Consider the following 18007-nt stretch of genomic DNA (forward strand, 5'->3'; position numbering starts at 1 on the left):
GTGTGTGTCCCACATGTGCAGCCACCCCCAGCGCACTGCAGCAGCTGCACTCCTGCTTTCAAGTGATGTGGTTTTGTAACAACTGCATTTAGTGCTTGTGAAGGGTATCAAACTGGCTGTGTCCAGCTCTGTCAACAGTTCATAGAATTAGAATTAATATAATGTCGGAGACATCAGTGCAAGATGTTTGTGCCTACCTGTGTCCTGCAGCTGCTGGGAGTGCATTGTGGCCTGATGAATGGGGTGGTGGGAGACACCTGCCTCAGCCAGCCTGCAAGCTGTACGTTCCAGCCCTCCCCAACTGTACCTTCATCACTTGGAAAGCATGAAGTTGATGTTGTCCAGACTTGGCTCCAGAGAAATCTGGGAAGTCTGAAAGACAGTGAGCATCCTATGCTAAGAAGGTTAAGTTGCACATATTCGAAAGCTTGGTGGATGTGATGAGATAGCTAGGTTTTTGAAGCAAGATCAAAGCTAACCAGGCAAGGCCTGCTCCACCTGGATATTATGGTCTGTCTGTGTGTGGGGTGGGGGCTGCCTGCCTTCCAGGCAGTGGTGAAAGAATCAGTATCTTATTGGCAATTGCTCAGATCCCCCTTGTCTCCCAGAGGTTGCTGAGCCCACGAGAAATGTCTATTACTATAGATTGCTGCTGCCTCCTCACTGCTTAATTCATCCCTTAGCTCTTCCCTGTATGGTGTGGGAGAGCTTGGCCAGATGGGTTATGAATTTAGAGGACACTCCTACTAAATCAGCCCAAAAGCTCCAGGTAGAAAAAGCAAAACAAAAGTGGGTAAACAGAACAACATCATTCAGTTTTCTAGCTGGGGAGCCTTGAGGGAGTTTCTTGGTCCTTGTGCCACATATTTCAGCCCCAGCCCATCTGAATCCCAGACTGCCCTGTACTCGGACAGACTCTGCTCTAATGGTGAAGAACAGAGCTTTTGGTCCTATGTCAAAAGGATAGTTTATCCCATCTCTGTTCTCAGAGTAAAACATGCTCTCCTGCCCCTTTGTCCTCACTAACCTGCTGCTCCTGAGCAGTCATTAGGAGCAATGGTGGTCCCGCTCAGAGCTGCTGTGGAGTCTGGCTGTGGCAGTAAGGACCATACCTGTATTCCCTGCCCAGCACCATCCTGCACTGGCACATCCTCCATAGCCCCTCTGAGGCTCCCTCCCTCTCCAAACCTCATTAAGCACCTGAACTGTACAGAGGCTTTGGTGTGAAATTTCTGTGGTGAGGAAGTTTTGCCGTCTTTGGCCAGGTGTTCATGGTATGTAGTTCTGGGCGAATGGCTGCTAGAGGAAGGGGCGTTGCTCGGAGCAAGACAGCTTAGCAGATTCTGTTCGGAAATGCTTTGTTTGTAGGCAGCTTTGTATCTCCTCCACCCATTTTATTAGCGGTTACTGCAGAAGTATTTTTTTCCTGCACATCTAAAATAGCAGTTTGGTTTGTGCAGAGCTTTCGTCTCATGTTGGTGAGACTGGAGGTGTAGATAAGGCACACTGGCTTCAGGTAGTCTCTCAAATCACTGTGCTCTCAGCACACAAATCCCAGACCGGGGAAGAAATCTTAAAGGACTGTTTAGCCTTATTGGGGAACCGTCCATCAAATTGAAGTGCGTATTTAACTAGAGCGGTGCAGGAGACCCGTCAGCACATAGGGCTGGCGAGGGAAAAGTCTGAGCCCTGCTGCACTGGGCTGAGCAGTGAAAAATCACTTCCAGGGCCGTGCCACACCTTGGGCTGAGCCGGGAGGAGACACCCATCTCTGCATGCACAGCGCCATTTGTTGCTGCTTTGATCTTTTCAAAGAAAATGTAGGGATAGAAAAGAGGAGCTCTTTAAAAGGTCTTTTTTTGCAACCAGACCCTCTCCTAATTCCCTTTCCCCATTGTGCAGTGAGGGAAGGCGAGATGCTGCTTTGAGATTTTGATGATGACAAAGCAGATATTCCCATTTCTACCTGAGTTTCTGGAAAGTGTGGTGAGAAGCCTACATCCCCTCAGGAAACTGTCAGGGCTTTGCTACTGTCCTGTGCAGGTCATGTGGGCTCTGCTGGGCAGCAGCACAGCCACTGCCCAGGTGGATGGAGGGCTCTGTTCAATGATTGCATGCAGAAGGATCTCTCCTTGAGGGATTTTCTCCTTTTGGCATGTGTCTTGAGCTGGAGGAATGCAAAGGCCAAGCTGGGCGTGCGGGCTGTAAGGCTGCTTAGGTGGTGGCAGGATTTGGCCCAGCACAGGCAGGCGGATAGAAGCCCAGACTGGGGTTGGGAGGTGCAAGTGGTAGTGCGTGCCTGGTATGTTCCATCCAGGGTCATGTGGCCTGGGGCTAATTAGCGGTTTTGCCTACTTAGCTGTTTGTGGGTAAGTGTGTCGCAGGGTAGCATGCACTGCTCTGCCTTTGAAAAGCCCAGACTCTGTTGCAGCTCATACCCACTGCCCCTTGCTTGGACAGTGGGGAGATGAGCTGCCCCTCTTGGGGACAGGCAACAGAGCAGGTCCTGTACAACCCCTTCTCCCACCTTTTCCATTTAACTCATTAAGAGACTGAGCTCTGTGCCAGTGACACAACTTTATTAATGTTGGTTTCTTTGAAACAGTTTGCTGCCATTTTCTTTAGACAGTCCTTTACATTATAAGGTTGAATAGACCCCTAATACAGAGTTCTTAATCCCACTTCCCCACCCCAACTCTTTGGATAGTACTTTTAATGCCATTTGACTCAAATTCTTTTGATGTAAAGTTTTTCCCCAGTACGAGAAATTGCAATTTCTTCTGACCTTGTATTACAATTGATGATCATTTTATAGCTGTTATGTAGTATGAATGGTGCTGTAAAGATGTCTAAAGCAGACTAAATCTGCCTCTCTTGCTATGATTGTACATTATTACCACCTAAAATATAAGATGTGACATAAAAATACCCTTATTTCTTTTTCTGCAGTGGTTTCACTTTGACTTCTTTTTTTTTCTTTTTTGATATTTGGAATAACCTCTGTTTCTTTGTCACAGCTACAGCTGCATAAAAACTGACCCAAGGCCCGGGTGAGGGACAAAAAAAACCCAAACCCTTTTACCACTGGCTGTACTTGTTTTGGGTTTTCTGGGAAAATGAAAGACTGTTTTTGCAGGGGAAAGCTATAATTTTTCTGCAATTTGCATAAGGCAGATAATTATCAGTGGCAACCTAGATCATTACATCAGGATCTGGATGGCTGTGGTTGTCTAATTTTCATGTGTCTCAATCCTTCCCATTAGCAGAAAGTCCCTCCATTTCATTCACAAAAAAAGAAATGGTGAAAGCCTGCAACTGAGTCCCAGTTTAACTTGAACATAGCAAGTATAAAATGTGTGCTGCATGTGTTTTGCACTAGTATGTTATGTGTGGGAGCTGAACTTCAACTTCTTCACTGGTCTCAGATTTGGACTTTGCTAGCTTGGGAGATGCTTCCTTAAATTCCTTGTTGACGAAGTAGTAACAAATAGCATCCAGGCAGCAGTTTGTGTTGGCAAGGACTGAGGCGAGGTGAACAAAATTATTAACACTCTGTATTGCAGAGCAGTTGGAGCTGATGGAGTCCATTATAAAGCGAAGGAGGTGCCCAAGGTAAAGAGGTAAAAAGCATATGATGAACACAGCCATGTTTGCAGACACAATGTAGACGGCCTTCCTGATTAACTTTTTGTCGTGACACTTCTCATTCTTCTTTCTCATGAGTTCTGCAATGACTTGTATGGAGCAATAGCTCAAGATGATCAGTGGTATGAAAAACCCTATGATAATAGCACACAGTGTGATAACTGAGGGCTTAACGGAAGATTTTTCAAAGCAAAGTTCATTTTGACCTCGGTCCTCTAATCTTTTAATGAGGGACATCACACAGATGATGACTATCCAAAGAAGTCCAGAGGCAAAAGCTGCCTTCAGTGGCGACCTCAGCACCTTGGCTTTCAAAGGGTACTTGATTGCAAGGTACCTGTCAACTGCTACGACAGTGATGATACCGATGCTCATTAAGCGGTTTATGAAATAGCCGCCTTCCAGAACCAGGCACCAACTATCTATCTTCAGCTGATGGAACTGGGAGAAAGTTTTAAAAGGCAAAGTAAAGAGCAGGAAGCAGTCAGCCACAGCCAAGTTGACCATGTATACTCTGGTTTCTGTCCATTTGCCGAGTTTGCAGCAGAACACCCACAGCGCCAACACGTTCAGTAAAATGCCCAAAAGCAAAACTGGGATGTAAAAACACAGCTGGACAAGTGGAAAGCTTTCATAGGCTGTGATATTGCAGCTGCTGAGGTTCATTTTGGGGTTACTAAGAGGCGCAGTTCCTGCAAAAGCAGATTAAACCTTTTAGAATCTGGAGTCTTGACCCAATCGATAATTAATTCAGATAGTTTAGTGCTTTACCAACAGTGAAAACCAGACCGTAGAGATGACTCTGCAGAGCAGAGCTGACTGTAGGGTATCTAGTGGGACGAGGAGGGTGCAGGACATGAGCCTGATCAGTTGTGGAGGAGAGAAAAGCGCAGGTTCTCGCTGGGTCCGTTGCGGGGAAGGCTGCTCGCAGAGGGCAGCAGCGGAAAATGCTTGGCCCTCTGTTGTAGGCCAGATTCAGACCAGGCAGCAGCAGGTATCCCACTAGCAGTTATGTGAGCTGTTACAACCATCTGATAATGGAAAGGGAATGCCTAAACCCAGCTCTCATCACTTTCCATATAGTGGCGCACAGGAGAAGCGGCCAGCATCCTCACAGCTCAAAATGCTCTGGCAGATGTGCTGCAAAAGGACAGCTGTCCTCTCCTTCAGTCCTAAGCTGTCTCTGCAACACTTCCCATTAGTGATTAGAGTAATTATTAGTACATCTCTCATTAGTTTTAGCTGCCATTGAATCCTGTATTCAGTTGGCAGCATTTAGTGCTCTGCAGCAGGAGTCATAGTACAGGGGTCTGTATGCTGCCTTTCAAGGATCATGAAAAGTTGGTCTTCGTCTCAGAAGCATTAGAGCAATCTGCCACAATTCCAAGACAAAAAGACCCCACCAATGCCATGGTGAGAAATGTGATCAGCAGCCATGTGAAATAGAGAGATGAGCTGTATCTGGTCTAGTGGCTGGTTTTATCACCCTGGTTCTAAGGGCAATATTGCTGTTTTCCCTTCTGCTTTGGAGGGGTTAATGCAGGAGTATATTCCAGGTGCAGCTGTTCATGGACAGAAAAGACCTGGGAAGTCTGAGATTTCTTTGGATTTTCCCTGCAAGGGGAACAAGGCTCTGTGGGTTCAGGTTCCCAGCATCTTGAGGAAGCAAACCATAGGGCAGTGCTGCAGCATCTACGTGCTAGCAGGTCTTTGCTAGCTTTGAAAATCATGCTGCTGAGGAACAATGCCAGGAGACCTCTTCAGAGGTGAGGGAATGTGCTACAGCCAATACCCGCAGCAGCTGTGTGCTTTGGACATGAGGAATGAATTATGAGACCAGAATATATGAGAGCAGATTATAGCAGAAACCAGGAAGATCTAGCAAAGGTTGAGACAGCCCTTAAGCATCCAAAACATGTCTAATGTGGCCAGTATCCAAATGAGCCTTTGAAAATACACAGGCTCTAGCCCTCTTAGTTTCTCTACCACCATTTTGGTGTCCCACTATGGCTGGGGAAAGGCAGTGCCTTGCAGAGCTCAAATAACCAGGTCAGCAAATATCCAGGAGGAATTACCTGCTTGCTTGCCGTCCTCGGGGAGAGTAAATGTTCCTTCAGACCAGCTGCAGTGCTGTACGTAGTTGCGATGAGCCCTCCTAGCGCTGCTCCTTTCATGTGCCCAGCAAGGCGTCCTGTGATGACCATTTGCTGGTGGCACCAGCAATGCTGGTGGAGAAAGCACCCCCACCCCTTCTCAATGCGTTTCCCCAGGGTTGAGCTTCCTCTGTCGCCACTGGCATGGCTCATAACACCCCCTGTTGACTGAGAAGCCTGTAATAGCCCTGCAACGAGGTGAAATGCTTGTCTGCCACGTGGCCCTGCAGCAGTCCCTCCGGCGATGGAATGGCTTTGGGTTTTTCCTTTGACTTACTTTCCAGTGCCTGACGTCTCGCAGGGTGATGCCCACAGGCCTTCCTCACCCAATAGGAAGTGCACATTGCTTGGAGTGGACTTTGGAGGTCTTCTCTCTGCCTTCTAGACTGCCACTCCTGCTGGGGCTGGGACAGGGACTGCCGCCTGCTGTCACACTGCTGAGCCCCAGGACAGAGCAGTCCCAGCTGGCCCCCAGACCCATTCACAGAGCTGTTGGAGAGGTGAGGGCTGTGGTTTGCAGACAGTTTTGTAATTATTATAACTGGGTTTCACTCTGAATCACGATAATGCTCTTGTCCTCCATAGTTCTCATCAGCCAGCAGTTCTGAGAAAACGTGGCACCGTGACCTTGTGACCTGCTGACTTTGTGACTGCTCTGCAGTTGCAGCTGTCTGCTGGCCAGGGTCTCCTCCTTGGCTTTCCATTGCAACCCAGTTACAAGAACAGCTCAGACAAGTTGATCAACAAGCTCAAAGGTCCCACTGTTAGTACCTTGAATTGCTGTCTTGGTCAATCACATTTCCCCTTCCCATTTTCCAGGTCATCTTGGAGCAGCTTCAGGATTATTTCTGCATTGTCTGCACATTACAAACCAGCCTTTGAGATTAATTCCTTGCCAGTGTATGTATAGTCAGTATAAAGCTTAGCTTAAATACTTCTCCTGAGTTTCCAGGGGCTGCTTTTGCCTTTCTTGTGGATGCTTCTTGGTGGATGCTTATAAGTAGTTACTGACATATTAGTACACCCAGCTTGTTGATCTCCAACTGCCATCATTTTCATGTCATGGTCCTTGTTAGTACTTTAGTTTTCAAAGTCATCCAGCTCCTGGGTTGTGATAGTTTCACCAGTGTATAGAAAACACTTCACTTTGTATCATCCTCAAGTGTTGTCCACTCACTCCTATTGTCTATGTCAAGGCAATCACTACTGGTATTCACCGTAAACAGTCAAAATCAAGCCTGGAGGGAACTCAGCTCATAGCATCTCTCAGTGTGATGCTTCCCATCCACAGCTTGGTGCTCTCATCGCTAGACGAGGGCAGCTATGTCTCCCATCAGCCTGGTGGGGCTTCAAGGGTGGGACAAACCGTGTCACCAGGCACAAAGCAACTGGCTGCGATCAGCCGGTTCACCAGGATACGTCAGAGCAACTCAACACCAGCTATCAGTAGGCAAAGCTATGATGAGGTATTATCTGTGGAGAACTTACATGTCTCCTGGTGTGGCACTCAGGTCCCTGTCTGATTCCTGGACACCAGTGGGTCACGATCCTCATGCTTCTCTTATCTCCACCTCGGCTCCCGGTCAGCCACTCTCTAGGTTCTTGCAGCTGCTTATGGCTCGCTTCTTCCATCTAGTCACAGGTTTTATCACATCTGCCATGGACCAGTAATGCTCACTGGGTATTTTCCCCTGCCTCTGCAGTTCTCAGCTTGTCTCATTGCTGTGAGTGCTGTCACCACGTGGAGCAGTGTGGGTGACACTTGTGCTGTTTTCTCACTTCCTTGCTGGCAGATCTCCGGCAGAGTAGTTGGGGGGCCTATGGCACCTCTGAGTACTAGCGCCTGTACAAAGTGTGTTACTGTTCACAATGTACTTCAAAGGACCTTTTACTGACACCGGTGTCTACCACACCTTGGCTAGAAAAGTGATTTTCTTAATGAAAGAAACCAGTGAGGCAAAATACTCCTGTAAGGTGAAGCACCACTTAACTATTGCCTTTCTGTTTGTTCCCTCCCATTTAATGTTATTCAGACATGTTCTGAAACTGGACATTTTTCAGATTTGAGCATAGTAGAGCTGCTACTGGTCAGAACCTTCCCCTTCTTCCTCCATCCTAGAGAAGGGACTGTGTTTGGTGGTCTCTGCCCCGATCCTATTTTGGCTGACATATTTAAAAGCCTGGTTGCTGATATGAGATTTCACATGTCAATTCCTTTAAAATTCTGGACTTCTCAGGCTCCTCGTCCTTACTGAAAGCTGTGATAAAGTAATCAGATAGTTTTCAGGACATACCTGGAAAATTTTGTTGTTTTTATCAGCAGAAGTGCTAGATAATCTCACTTCTTTGCTTGTACGTTGTAGGTAGCTTTTTATATCTAAGGGAAGAATTTGCTAAGACCCATTTGATCTTTACACTTCTTTATCTCTAAGACTTATTTCTGTTTTGTGCAATCATTTTTCCTTCCCTTGTAAGCTCTGCCTGATGTCCTGCTTGAGTTTGTTTCCCAGCCAAAGAAAGCCCTTCTTATGAGGTTTTCCTGTGCTCTGGGTGCAGATTGCTAATAGACAGGACAGCTCAGATTTGATGGGCTCCTGCCTCCTTTCCCTGCCAGGGAAGATCACGGTCTCCTGTGCCTCCCAGAGAATATGCCCTGCTGGCTGCAGCCACTGGCACATCACAGCGGGCCAGGGCCTCTGGCAAGGTAAGAGAGGTACCAGTACCCCCTCCACATGTGTGAAGGGGACAAGGGACACTGTGCTACCCTGTGGCATTTGGGTTCTGCAGTGCCTCTGCCCTGTGTGGTTTTTTTCTCTGGCTTTCTCATGGGAGGACAGATGTTGCAACAGCAGATCCTGACCAAAACAGAACTACAGGGTTGGGAGCAGAATGTGTCACTCTTATTTTTAGGATGGAAAGCCTGTGAAATGGCAGTGTTAGGCTAACTGCAGCAACCTCACACATGTGGCTGTTGAGACTGTCTCCCCTTTCCCCTTCCTTAGCCACTGCACAGGAACTGAGCCACACCAGATAACACGCTCACAGGGCTCTCTGTACTGTAGCCCTCGCTGTACTCCCACAGAATCAACACCAAAGGGATCAGCCGTGTGACTCTGTGCAAACATATCAGGGAGGGCATGGCAAAGCCTGTGCTTCCCAGCTCCCTACAGCTGCTTCGGTGCTTGTGGAGTCCCCTGGAGACTGCTGGGCCATGCTCACAGTTGGAACAACTGTACTGAGAAACCAAAACCCCAGAGAAACCTCTAAATCTGAAAGCAGCACCTGACTTGCTAAAATGCATAACTCCCTGATGTGTCCTTCAGCCCCCGGAGAGAGGAGTGCTGCTGGGGCCCAAACTTCTGGTGAGAACTCAGATTTCGGGCCTGTCCAAATGCCACCAAACAACAAAATACTATTTTATACCAGGCCCGGCCTTCCCTGCTTAGAAGGGCCAAAAATGCTAAATGTGATGGCTACTCATTTAGAAACAAGATTCTGAATTACTTTGTAGGCTTGTCCTTGCATTATCATTTCTCTGAAGCCTAAATTTTGACTGCAGTATCAAATTGCTCATTTAAAGTTTAAGCCATTGTTAGCATCTTTTTCTTTTAAGGGTTAGAGAGATTATACCTTGCTGAAATGTTAGCAGAATGCAGTGGTCCAGCCCTGCTTGTTGGAGCTGCTGTGGCTGCTGCTCCCCACTATTATTAGCCAGCCTCTTGTGCTAGGAAATGGGAAAGATTTGTGGATAACCATGTCAGTGTCATCGATTGCTATTCCAGTGCTGTATGATGGCTGGTAGTTTGTTCTAGCCCAAGTGCTGATAACTCATCTGCTTCATTTACTGTGAGCGCTCAGAGAGCTGAGGTTTTGTTCAGACTGAAGAGAGGTGTCAGAAATCCGTCATAAACGTCATTATAACTTGACGTATGAACCGGTCACTAATTTTTTTTTGTCCAAGGTAGTACATACGTCTTCAGGTAATCAGAAAGTTCATTGTTCACCTTTGGGTTACACTATAAATATCCTGTTGTAAGGCAGATCTTATATCATGGTAACTAAGTCTTCTCTCACAACCTCCAGCACAAGTTTAGCATTCATAATAGAGGACTCTGATGTATAATGGTAATAAATAAATATGCATTTATTAATTTATAGATATGTTACTAAGAGAGAGCTTTATTTCCACTTGCAAAAGAATGTTTCCTTTTTTGTTGCATTCAATATAAACGCCAAAAAATTACTTAATGTTGACAGCAGTTGTGAAGTCAACAAATTTCCACTTTACAATAAGAAAAAGGAACACTTTGTTTTTTAAATTTAGAACATGAATGGTGGGAGACCTCAGTTTGCTTCCTACAAGAAAATAACATTCACTTCATCCAGCTCTATATGCATTAAGCTTGGCTATGTTTAGGAAAGCCAACTGTAAATTCTTTAGCGCAGCTGTTGTACTGGTTTTGGCACTGACAGGATGTAAGCGAGTGGCTGAGCGGTGCTTAGCTGCTGGCTAGGGTGAAACCATGGCAGCTGTTTAGTTCAGTAGAGTGCCTTGTCTGTGATCCTTCCTTGATTGAAAAACTATAGGCTTGGCTAAGAAGAAAGAGATCTGAAATTATTTGGTTACTAAACAGTAGTAAATGGCATCTCAACAGCAGTTAGTATTTGCTATGCTATGAGGCCTATAAATGAGGCCACATGCACAAAAGCATTACTGTTTTGTATTTCAGAGTAGACAACGTAATTGCGGCTCATTTTAAATTGGACAAGCTGCCTCGTGTTAACAGGGAGAAAACATGAATATGACTGGGTTTGCCAAAAAAGTCAGTTGTTCCCTTTCTGGATTAACAGTAGGGTAACAGGTTAATATGAATCAACGTTCATCTTTTTCAAAATACTAAATATTTTCATGATAATTTGCTTGGAACAGGGATTCTTTATAACCAATGAGATGCAAAATCCCAGAAGTGGATCCCAGAGCCAAAAGTGTTTTTGAAGGCCCTCTTCACTGTTTCTGAAAGCAGAAGTCTTTTCCCTTGCTGAACACCACTTGCCTGGACACGTAAGTGATGCCTGTTATGAAGATCGATGGCATTCCACAAAGGAGAATGGGCTAATGGGGACCCTAAGCCTCTTGCTCTCCAAGGATAGTTAATTGGAGAGTGTTTGTTGACAGCTACAAGGGTGACAACACTCATGCATCTCCTTAAGCAATAGATGATTTTTAAGATCAGTCACTATTTGTCTCTCATATCTTTTCCTGTCTTTGAAAGCAGACTTTGAAAGATAGAATGAGGGCCAAACAGTGTGCAGTGATTAAGTTGATCACATACGCGCACGGCCCTTTTGCTCTGCTTGCAGTGAAATACCAGTAACGCTAGAGCATTAAATAATACACCAAAGAAGAAAATTGGGACATAAATGATCAACTGAATGACCTGAGTAGTTTCATCTATTTTTATGGCGCAGTTGCTCACTGCAGCATGCTGGAATCTCTGCCAAAGTATTGACAAAAAGCAGGTAGATCTAACATTTGAATGGGGAGTACTTTCTGTGATGGGAATAGTTGATTCCTGTGTTTGGTCAATGGCTAGACAGCGGTTTCAGCAGGTAGTCTGAAGACACTAGGGGGTGACAGGCCACTTGTAGGGGATCTGTATGTAAGTTGTCACTAAGAAAGTTAATTGTCTGTAGGTTTAAATGAGCAGAATATGGGTTTGCATTCCCCAGAGGAATTTTTTAGGAGTTTACAAGTCAGAGGACACTGAAAGTCAAGGACCATGAAGACAACATAGAGCTATCACATGCATTTCAAAAACTCTATGATGTTTCCCATGCTGACTTTAAATTATTGAAGTGGATGTGTGGTAAAATGTTAGATGAAATATCTGTGCAGATAAACGTGAAGTAGTCACACCCTGGCACTGGCTCCCCTCTCAGCCCAGGTTTCTCTATGGGTCTCTTCTGGTGCCCCGAGACCTTGTGGCTTAACTGTTTTGAGCTGCCCTGTTGTCACTTCCCTGTGGGGTGGGAAGATACGTGTGCATAGTCAGCAAACACAGATACTATAGAGGAATTTGGTACCTGGAAAGCCAGACATTGAAACTGATGCCTGGTCTGGGTTGCAGCTAGGATAGATCAAGGCTTTCTGTATAATGCATGGAAAGAGTTAAATGTCTCAAAATGAAGTGCAGGAGAGCTGTTGAACCCCCACTGTGTACAGTCCCAGCAGCTAGAAGAGAAAAAAACCCAAAGCCAAAGCAATGCTTCATCACGCAGGGCGATGCCAAGAAGCCATCAGTGGTAGGCCTGCCCTATCTCTGCAGAAGGGCCTTATACACGCCAGTCTCACCAAACCTCCCCTGAAAACTGTTCATGGATGGTGAGGGAGGGATCAGGGCTGCATCTGCTTCATGTTTCTCACTGCTGTTTTCTGCACATCAACACTCCTGTAGCCTGAGACTGTAATGGTTCTGGCAGATGCTATCACCTCTCACCAGACAGGACACCCCTTGAAGATTTGATCCCATTAAAGTACAACAACAAACCTTTCACCAGGGCTTATGGTAGTCGCTTGAGTGAGATCCGATCTTCACAGCTTTATACTTGATATGCACAATGCTAAGGGTCTGTTCTGTGGTCCACAATGCTTTGCATAGCTCAGTTTTTCCATGCAATAATGGCTTTATTTATACCCACAATGAGTTTAGTCTCACAAATGCCAGGGCACTGCAACAAGCTAATGAAAGTGCTATATGGCAGGAATGGGGCAATAGCCTCAGGCCACTGTCTGACTCCTGCATTTTACTCCAAGCACAGCAATAGCTGCATCCTGGTGATAGCTGCAAGCTTTGAAATTGTATAGGCTGGTAGGAAACTACCACTGTAAGGGCAAATTCTTTGATGTGAGCAGCACAGATGTATTAGGTTTGGCATTGTAGTATAAGGGCTTTTTCTTGTTTTTAAGTAACCATATCTTTTACAGTGCTAGAAGTGGATTTGTGTATTACTGTAAGGGTGCTCAGTTTCCTGTGTTTAACTGCATGATATGTATGAATAATCACATGGCAGAAACAATGGTCTTCATACCACGCAGCTCTCCCTCTTGGCCAGGAGAAGCCTGAAGCTGCAGTGCAACAATCCAAGACGATAGTCAGAGCTAGAGTCAAGTCACTGATGACAGAAGGACAAAATTCAAGTTAATATTGGACCCTTTGTAGGGGGTTGTCCCTTTTTGCAGATATGCCTATACCTACGATGATTGCAAATACTGTAGGTGGTTCCATTCCCTCTGCCTCAAAACTTCAGCCACACTGTGGCTCTTAATACCTATAATGCACACTACACCTTGTTTATATCATTACTTGATCTGTGGGTGGCTGTGACTCTTGGCTTTGTTTCATCTTGAACCTCATTGATATACAGGTGGGAAACACAGAAGGAAATTCCTGAAATTCCTTGGCTGCAAAGTAATAGCAAAATGCATCCAAACAGCAGTTAAAATTTGCTAAGCATGCACAGATCTGAATAGAGGCTCTAACTTTCATGAGCAGAGAACAAGCTCCAGCAAAATCCACTGCAAACCGCAAGAGCAGTATGATGTAGAAAGGTGAAAAACATACGATGAACACACACAAATTCACAGAAATAATGTGGATTGCTTTCTGCATTAACTTTGTCTCGTAAGGGCTAGTGGCCATCTTCTTTTTGAGACATGTAATGGCTTGTACTGAGCAGAAAATCACAATCCCTAAGGGAATAAAAAACCAAAAGATAATGAAGAATAATGATAAATAATTAGGTTGAGTAGAATCTTTCTGAAAGCAGAATTCTTCCTTATTTGGATAAAATTTTCGCCTCAAGTAGACATAAATTATCAGCATTATCCAAAGAAACACACAGGTAGAAGCCGATTTTAGTGGAGATCGAAGCATCTTTGCTTTTAGAGGGAACTTGATTGCAATGTATCGATCAATTGCAATCAGGGTGATGATAAGGATGCTCATAGGCATGTTTGTAAAATAGATGTTCTCTATGGTGGCACACAGGTTGTCGGTGGGATGGTTATACTTGGTAAAATATATCACGAAAGGCAGGGCGAAGAGCAGGAAACTGTCTGCAACCATGAGGTTGATCATATAGACCCTAGTCTCAGTCCATCTCTTGAGCTTGCAGCAGAAGATCCAGAAGGCAGTCATGGTCAGTGGGATCCCCAAGAAGAACGTTGGGATGTAGACGATAAGTTGAAATAGCACAATGCCTTTCTGTAGTATTTTGTCTTCAGTGCAGTTCACCATGTTGGGCTGTCTCTGTGAGAAAAGAGTGTAAGCATGAGTCTGAGCTCGGGGACAGGTCCTCTGGGCTGGGTCGTGCTACAGAGCCCCTGCTGTCATGGCTCTGTGGCTCCTCATGCCCCAGCACTGCATATGTTGGCAGCCCCTGGAGGGGCTCAGTGGCTCATCGGCACCATCTCTCCCTCAGCCATCAAAGTAACACTGTTGCTTGTCACCAGCTAACACAAAAACACAGAAGCAATCCTCTCTTGCAGCTATTTTGGGGTTAAGCCTGCCTTGCCCTCCATCCAGTCCTGTTTTGCACAGTTTGAGTAATAGCAAAGGGTCCACAAAGCAGATAATGATAATTTTTGTGGTCCTTTATCTTTGCTGCTGCTGTGGTTATCAGAGAGCCACTGGCTTTAGGGCAGCCTGAAGCAAAGCTGTGCAGCATTCCCCCTTTGCCCTCCGAGGCTGAAACTGCCCCATGAGTTTACTCTGGGTCTTGCCAGGCCTGCGAACCTCCACAGGACTTGAGCCCTTCCAGATAGTTCAGGTGGCTTTACTCCTGGGGGCAGTGGGAATGCTGCTGCAGACTGGTGTGTGGGTGCCAGCTGGGGGCAGGCTGTCCCCATGCACGAACTTGCTCCTCTCGCTGCAGGATGCTGCAGGTGAGGAATAGCTCAGCATGTGTACCACCAGCCCCAGCAGATAACAGGTGTCCAAAGAGAGGAGGGAAAGTGAGCATACATGCCTATCTCAATCTTCAAAGACAGGAAACCAAGATGTTGCTACAGCAGAAAACACGGATTCAAGAGCATAGACTATCTCCTGGTTATTCCTTTAAATATTTCAGGTCATCCGCTAACAGCAAGGAGGCTGTGGAGGATGAATCAGACTTAGTCTGCTGCTCATAAGGAAACTGTTTACAGTGAGGCAGGAAAGGAAAATGCCCAGATTCCTACAATCTCTTATAAATACATTGCCTTATAAGTCAGCAGCTTCTAAGCATCAATGTCCAAACTGCAGTGAAAGTGTCCAGCTGCATGAACAAAGTGAACTGTTTTTAGTGTCTGAGACTGGGAGACAGATCTGGCAACCGTGGAGGAAAATGCAGCACCTGCCCTAGCACCAGAACTGGTACAGCATTACTGAACCACAGCAATACAGTCATTTTTAGGGTGGAATTTATAGAGGAACTAACATACAGCCAGTGTCCTGGCTCTCTTGGGCTTTCAGCCTTGCAGGTCCTTGGCTGCACTGTGGTACCACCTACCCTGCAGCTGTTCTCTGCCATCCTTCTGTGGTAATGCTGTAGTGAAAAAACCACTTTCTGCATGCATAACACTGTCCTGAGGAGCAGCTGAGCCCTCCAGGCTGGGCTGGGCATCCCAGCCCCACCAAATCCCCCACGTAAGCATATGGTGGTGGTTCTCAAGGTCCCGAGCTGCAGTATGCCTGGAGCTGGGTGTCTCCATGCTCACGGAAAAGGTGTGATAAGAAACACGGGTTTGAAACCACAGTAAGAAATTAAGACACACACACACACCCCCCCAAATGACACATGTGTCTGAAAAACAGTGAGGCATAACAATTGTGAAAGCAGGAGGAGACTGAGGCATTTATGTAGCGCTGAGGATTGATCCGTAAGTTAATAAGCAGGCATCCCTGCTAGCACTTCAATTTAGAGGTGAGAAAGCGCATCCTGAAGTACTGAGCAGAACATACTGCCACGCACCAGCGTGGGAAGAATTAAAAGGCATTACCTGCTTCTTGTGGGGCCGTCAGGTGGGTTTAGTCCTCAGAAAGGTTGCGATGTAGACACGGGTGCCCTGCAGTGAGGGTCTGTTGGGGCCGTGGGTGCCGGTGCAGGGTACTGCTCCGTGCGGGGCACAGCTGTCCGGGAGCCTGCTGTCAACAGCTCAGGAGCACTGTAGCACAGCAATGAACTCTTGTTCTCCAAAAGTGGTTCGTTTATCACCTACTTTTTGGGACGGTGGAGTCTCTGGTGCCCTCTGTTGTTCTTCTTGCATCAGCTGAATGCTTCACCATCATTTTTTCCACCCAGTCTGCACTCCCCCCCACTCACCTCACACAAGCTACCAATTAAAATTTAATTTCAGTCGTGGGAAAGCAAATAATTTCTGAAATAAAACCCATAATGGTTGCAAATTGTGCTTCTGGCAGCTAAAGGTCCCCTAGGGAGCAGAGCAGCCTGGGCAGCCTCCGGTGTGGTTGCAGAGCATGCCCCAGGCAGGCAGCAGCATGGGGGCTGATGGCCTTTCCGAGGGGGCACATCAGTGCTCGCCACCCCATGGCAGCATGGGGACGCCACCCCAGCTTCTCTTTGGTTTCTTTACAGGAAAGGTGACAGACTTTATGGGCCTGCTCATCCTCTGCGAAGCAGCCAGGTGTCTAATGCTGCTCATCAGCATCACTGCAAAGCCCAAGCTGGTAATGACAGTAACTGCCAACAGGGCACAGGTGAGAGATACCGGTATGGCACTGAGCACACCATATGTGTCAGGACCTTTAGAAAAGTGTTTAAGAATATGCCCCAGTGGTATTTTATAGTCGTTTTGATGGCTTTTGCTGTCTGCTGGCTCTAGCAGTTGCAGTCCTATCTGCGTAAGCCAGCTGATGGGAACCAGATGCTGATTCCCTCAGGATTTGTCCCATTAGTTCATGTCTCCTGGGATCGCGGTCCCAAAGGTGATACCAGCAGACTGAGCAGCAGCCGTGGGCTCCCTGAAGGCAGATATAGGTCATGGGGGAAACTGCATAAGTGGTCGAGGAAGACTCTTCCGCACACTCTCCTGGAGCACTCTAAGCATTGCCTGGGTAGAGCTTGGAGGCCATTTTGGAGGTTTTTCAGCATTTAGAAAAAAACCCCAACAGTCCTAGGGAGCATTTGAATAACATGAAGGGGGTCAGCCCACTTCCCATCTTCCCTGACTTTTCTAGGTGGCTAGCTCATGGACAAAGGCATTTCCCTCATGGAAATGTTAGGGGTATCAATGTGGGCAGGCTGTGGAAACCTGGACCCAGCTGTGTCCAGTTGCAGGGTGATACTCTGACCCCAAGCTGCGGCCAGGAGGGTGAACCTGGGGGCCAGCTTGGTGCCACCACATAAACCCAGGGAGTAGTAATGCAGGGATGGCAAAGGTCTAGATAGAGTTAAAAGGGCTTCCCCGTGGGTGGGAGCAGCAGCCCCTTGGGAATGTCTGCTTTAAGGAGGTGCCTCTGTGCCAGGGCTTGGCAGTGTAGCAGGAGGGGAGCCAGCAGGGGGACTCAGGTCTGAAATCTCCCAGTCTTTGTGCCTTTATGGCACTTGCTTTCATCCTAAAAGGGTTCCTTCATGTCCATCTGGCTTGAAGGGGAAGGGCAGTTAGCAGAGTCAAGACTGTTTTGTAGGACCATGTACTTGGTAATACGGTGGTACCACCTGACACCGCCCCCCCCCCCCCCCCCCCCCAAGGAATATGATAAAAATAAATTATATTATTTTAATAACACAAACAACCTGAAATACACAATGAGGACAAACACGACATATTCTTTTGTACTTGTTGGCAATAAGGATCAGTTGACTGTAGCTGCAAAATGAACTAAAACAGGGAGACGTATATAGGTCACCTGTCTTCCTGTGAGAGTAACAAATAGGTGCTGGAGGGTGGAATGGAGACATGTTAGTGGCCAGCGATTGCATACACACTTTACACATCTCTGTGAAATAACTTATTTGTTTAATAGAAACATAGAGTATAAATTGCAATTAACTTAGTAACACAAAGGTATCCCTAGAGAGAAAGAGCAATAGTTACCCCAATAACACTGAAGCTGTAGCTTCTCTTGATGATACAGAGTTGTTGTGGTGTTTTTTGGGTTTGGTGTTTCCCCCCCCCCCCTCCACCTCTCCCTGCTCCCTCCCATCCT

General features: G+C 46.5%; 2 protein-coding genes across 2 annotated transcripts; both read right to left on the reverse strand.

Annotated features, from left to right (window-relative positions):
* Positions 1-3375: 3375 nt before the first annotated feature.
* LOC141468655 (G-protein coupled receptor 35-like) lies at positions 3376-5775 on the reverse strand. The gene is made up of 2 exons (XM_074153795.1): positions 5733-5775; positions 3376-4337 (listed from the first exon to the last, which is right to left on the reverse strand). The coding sequence occupies exon 2, from the start codon at positions 4309-4311 to the stop codon at positions 3376-3378; it is 936 nt and encodes a 311-aa protein (XP_074009896.1). The 5' UTR covers positions 4312-4337; positions 5733-5775.
* A 7375-nt stretch (positions 5776-13150) lies between these two features.
* On the reverse strand, positions 13151-14095 carry LOC141468771 (G-protein coupled receptor 35-like). The gene has a single exon (XM_074153939.1). The coding sequence runs from the start codon at positions 14093-14095 to the stop codon at positions 13151-13153; it is 945 nt and encodes a 314-aa protein (XP_074010040.1).
* Positions 14096-18007: the final 3912 nt, after the last annotated feature.

Source organism: Numenius arquata, chromosome 9 (genome assembly GCF_964106895.1).
Source record: "Numenius arquata chromosome 9, bNumArq3.hap1.1, whole genome shotgun sequence".
Taxonomy (NCBI): domain Eukaryota; kingdom Metazoa; phylum Chordata; class Aves; order Charadriiformes; family Scolopacidae; genus Numenius; species Numenius arquata.

What these genes read in the sequence shown, in the direction of transcription:
- LOC141468771 (XM_074153939.1), bottom strand. Translation starts at nt 14,095, where the DNA reads ATGGTGAACTGCACTGAAGACAAAATACTACAGAAAGGCATTGTGCTA.
- LOC141468655 (XM_074153795.1), bottom strand. Translation starts at nt 4,311, where the DNA reads ATGAACCTCAGCAGCTGCAATATCACAGCCTATGAAAGCTTTCCACTT.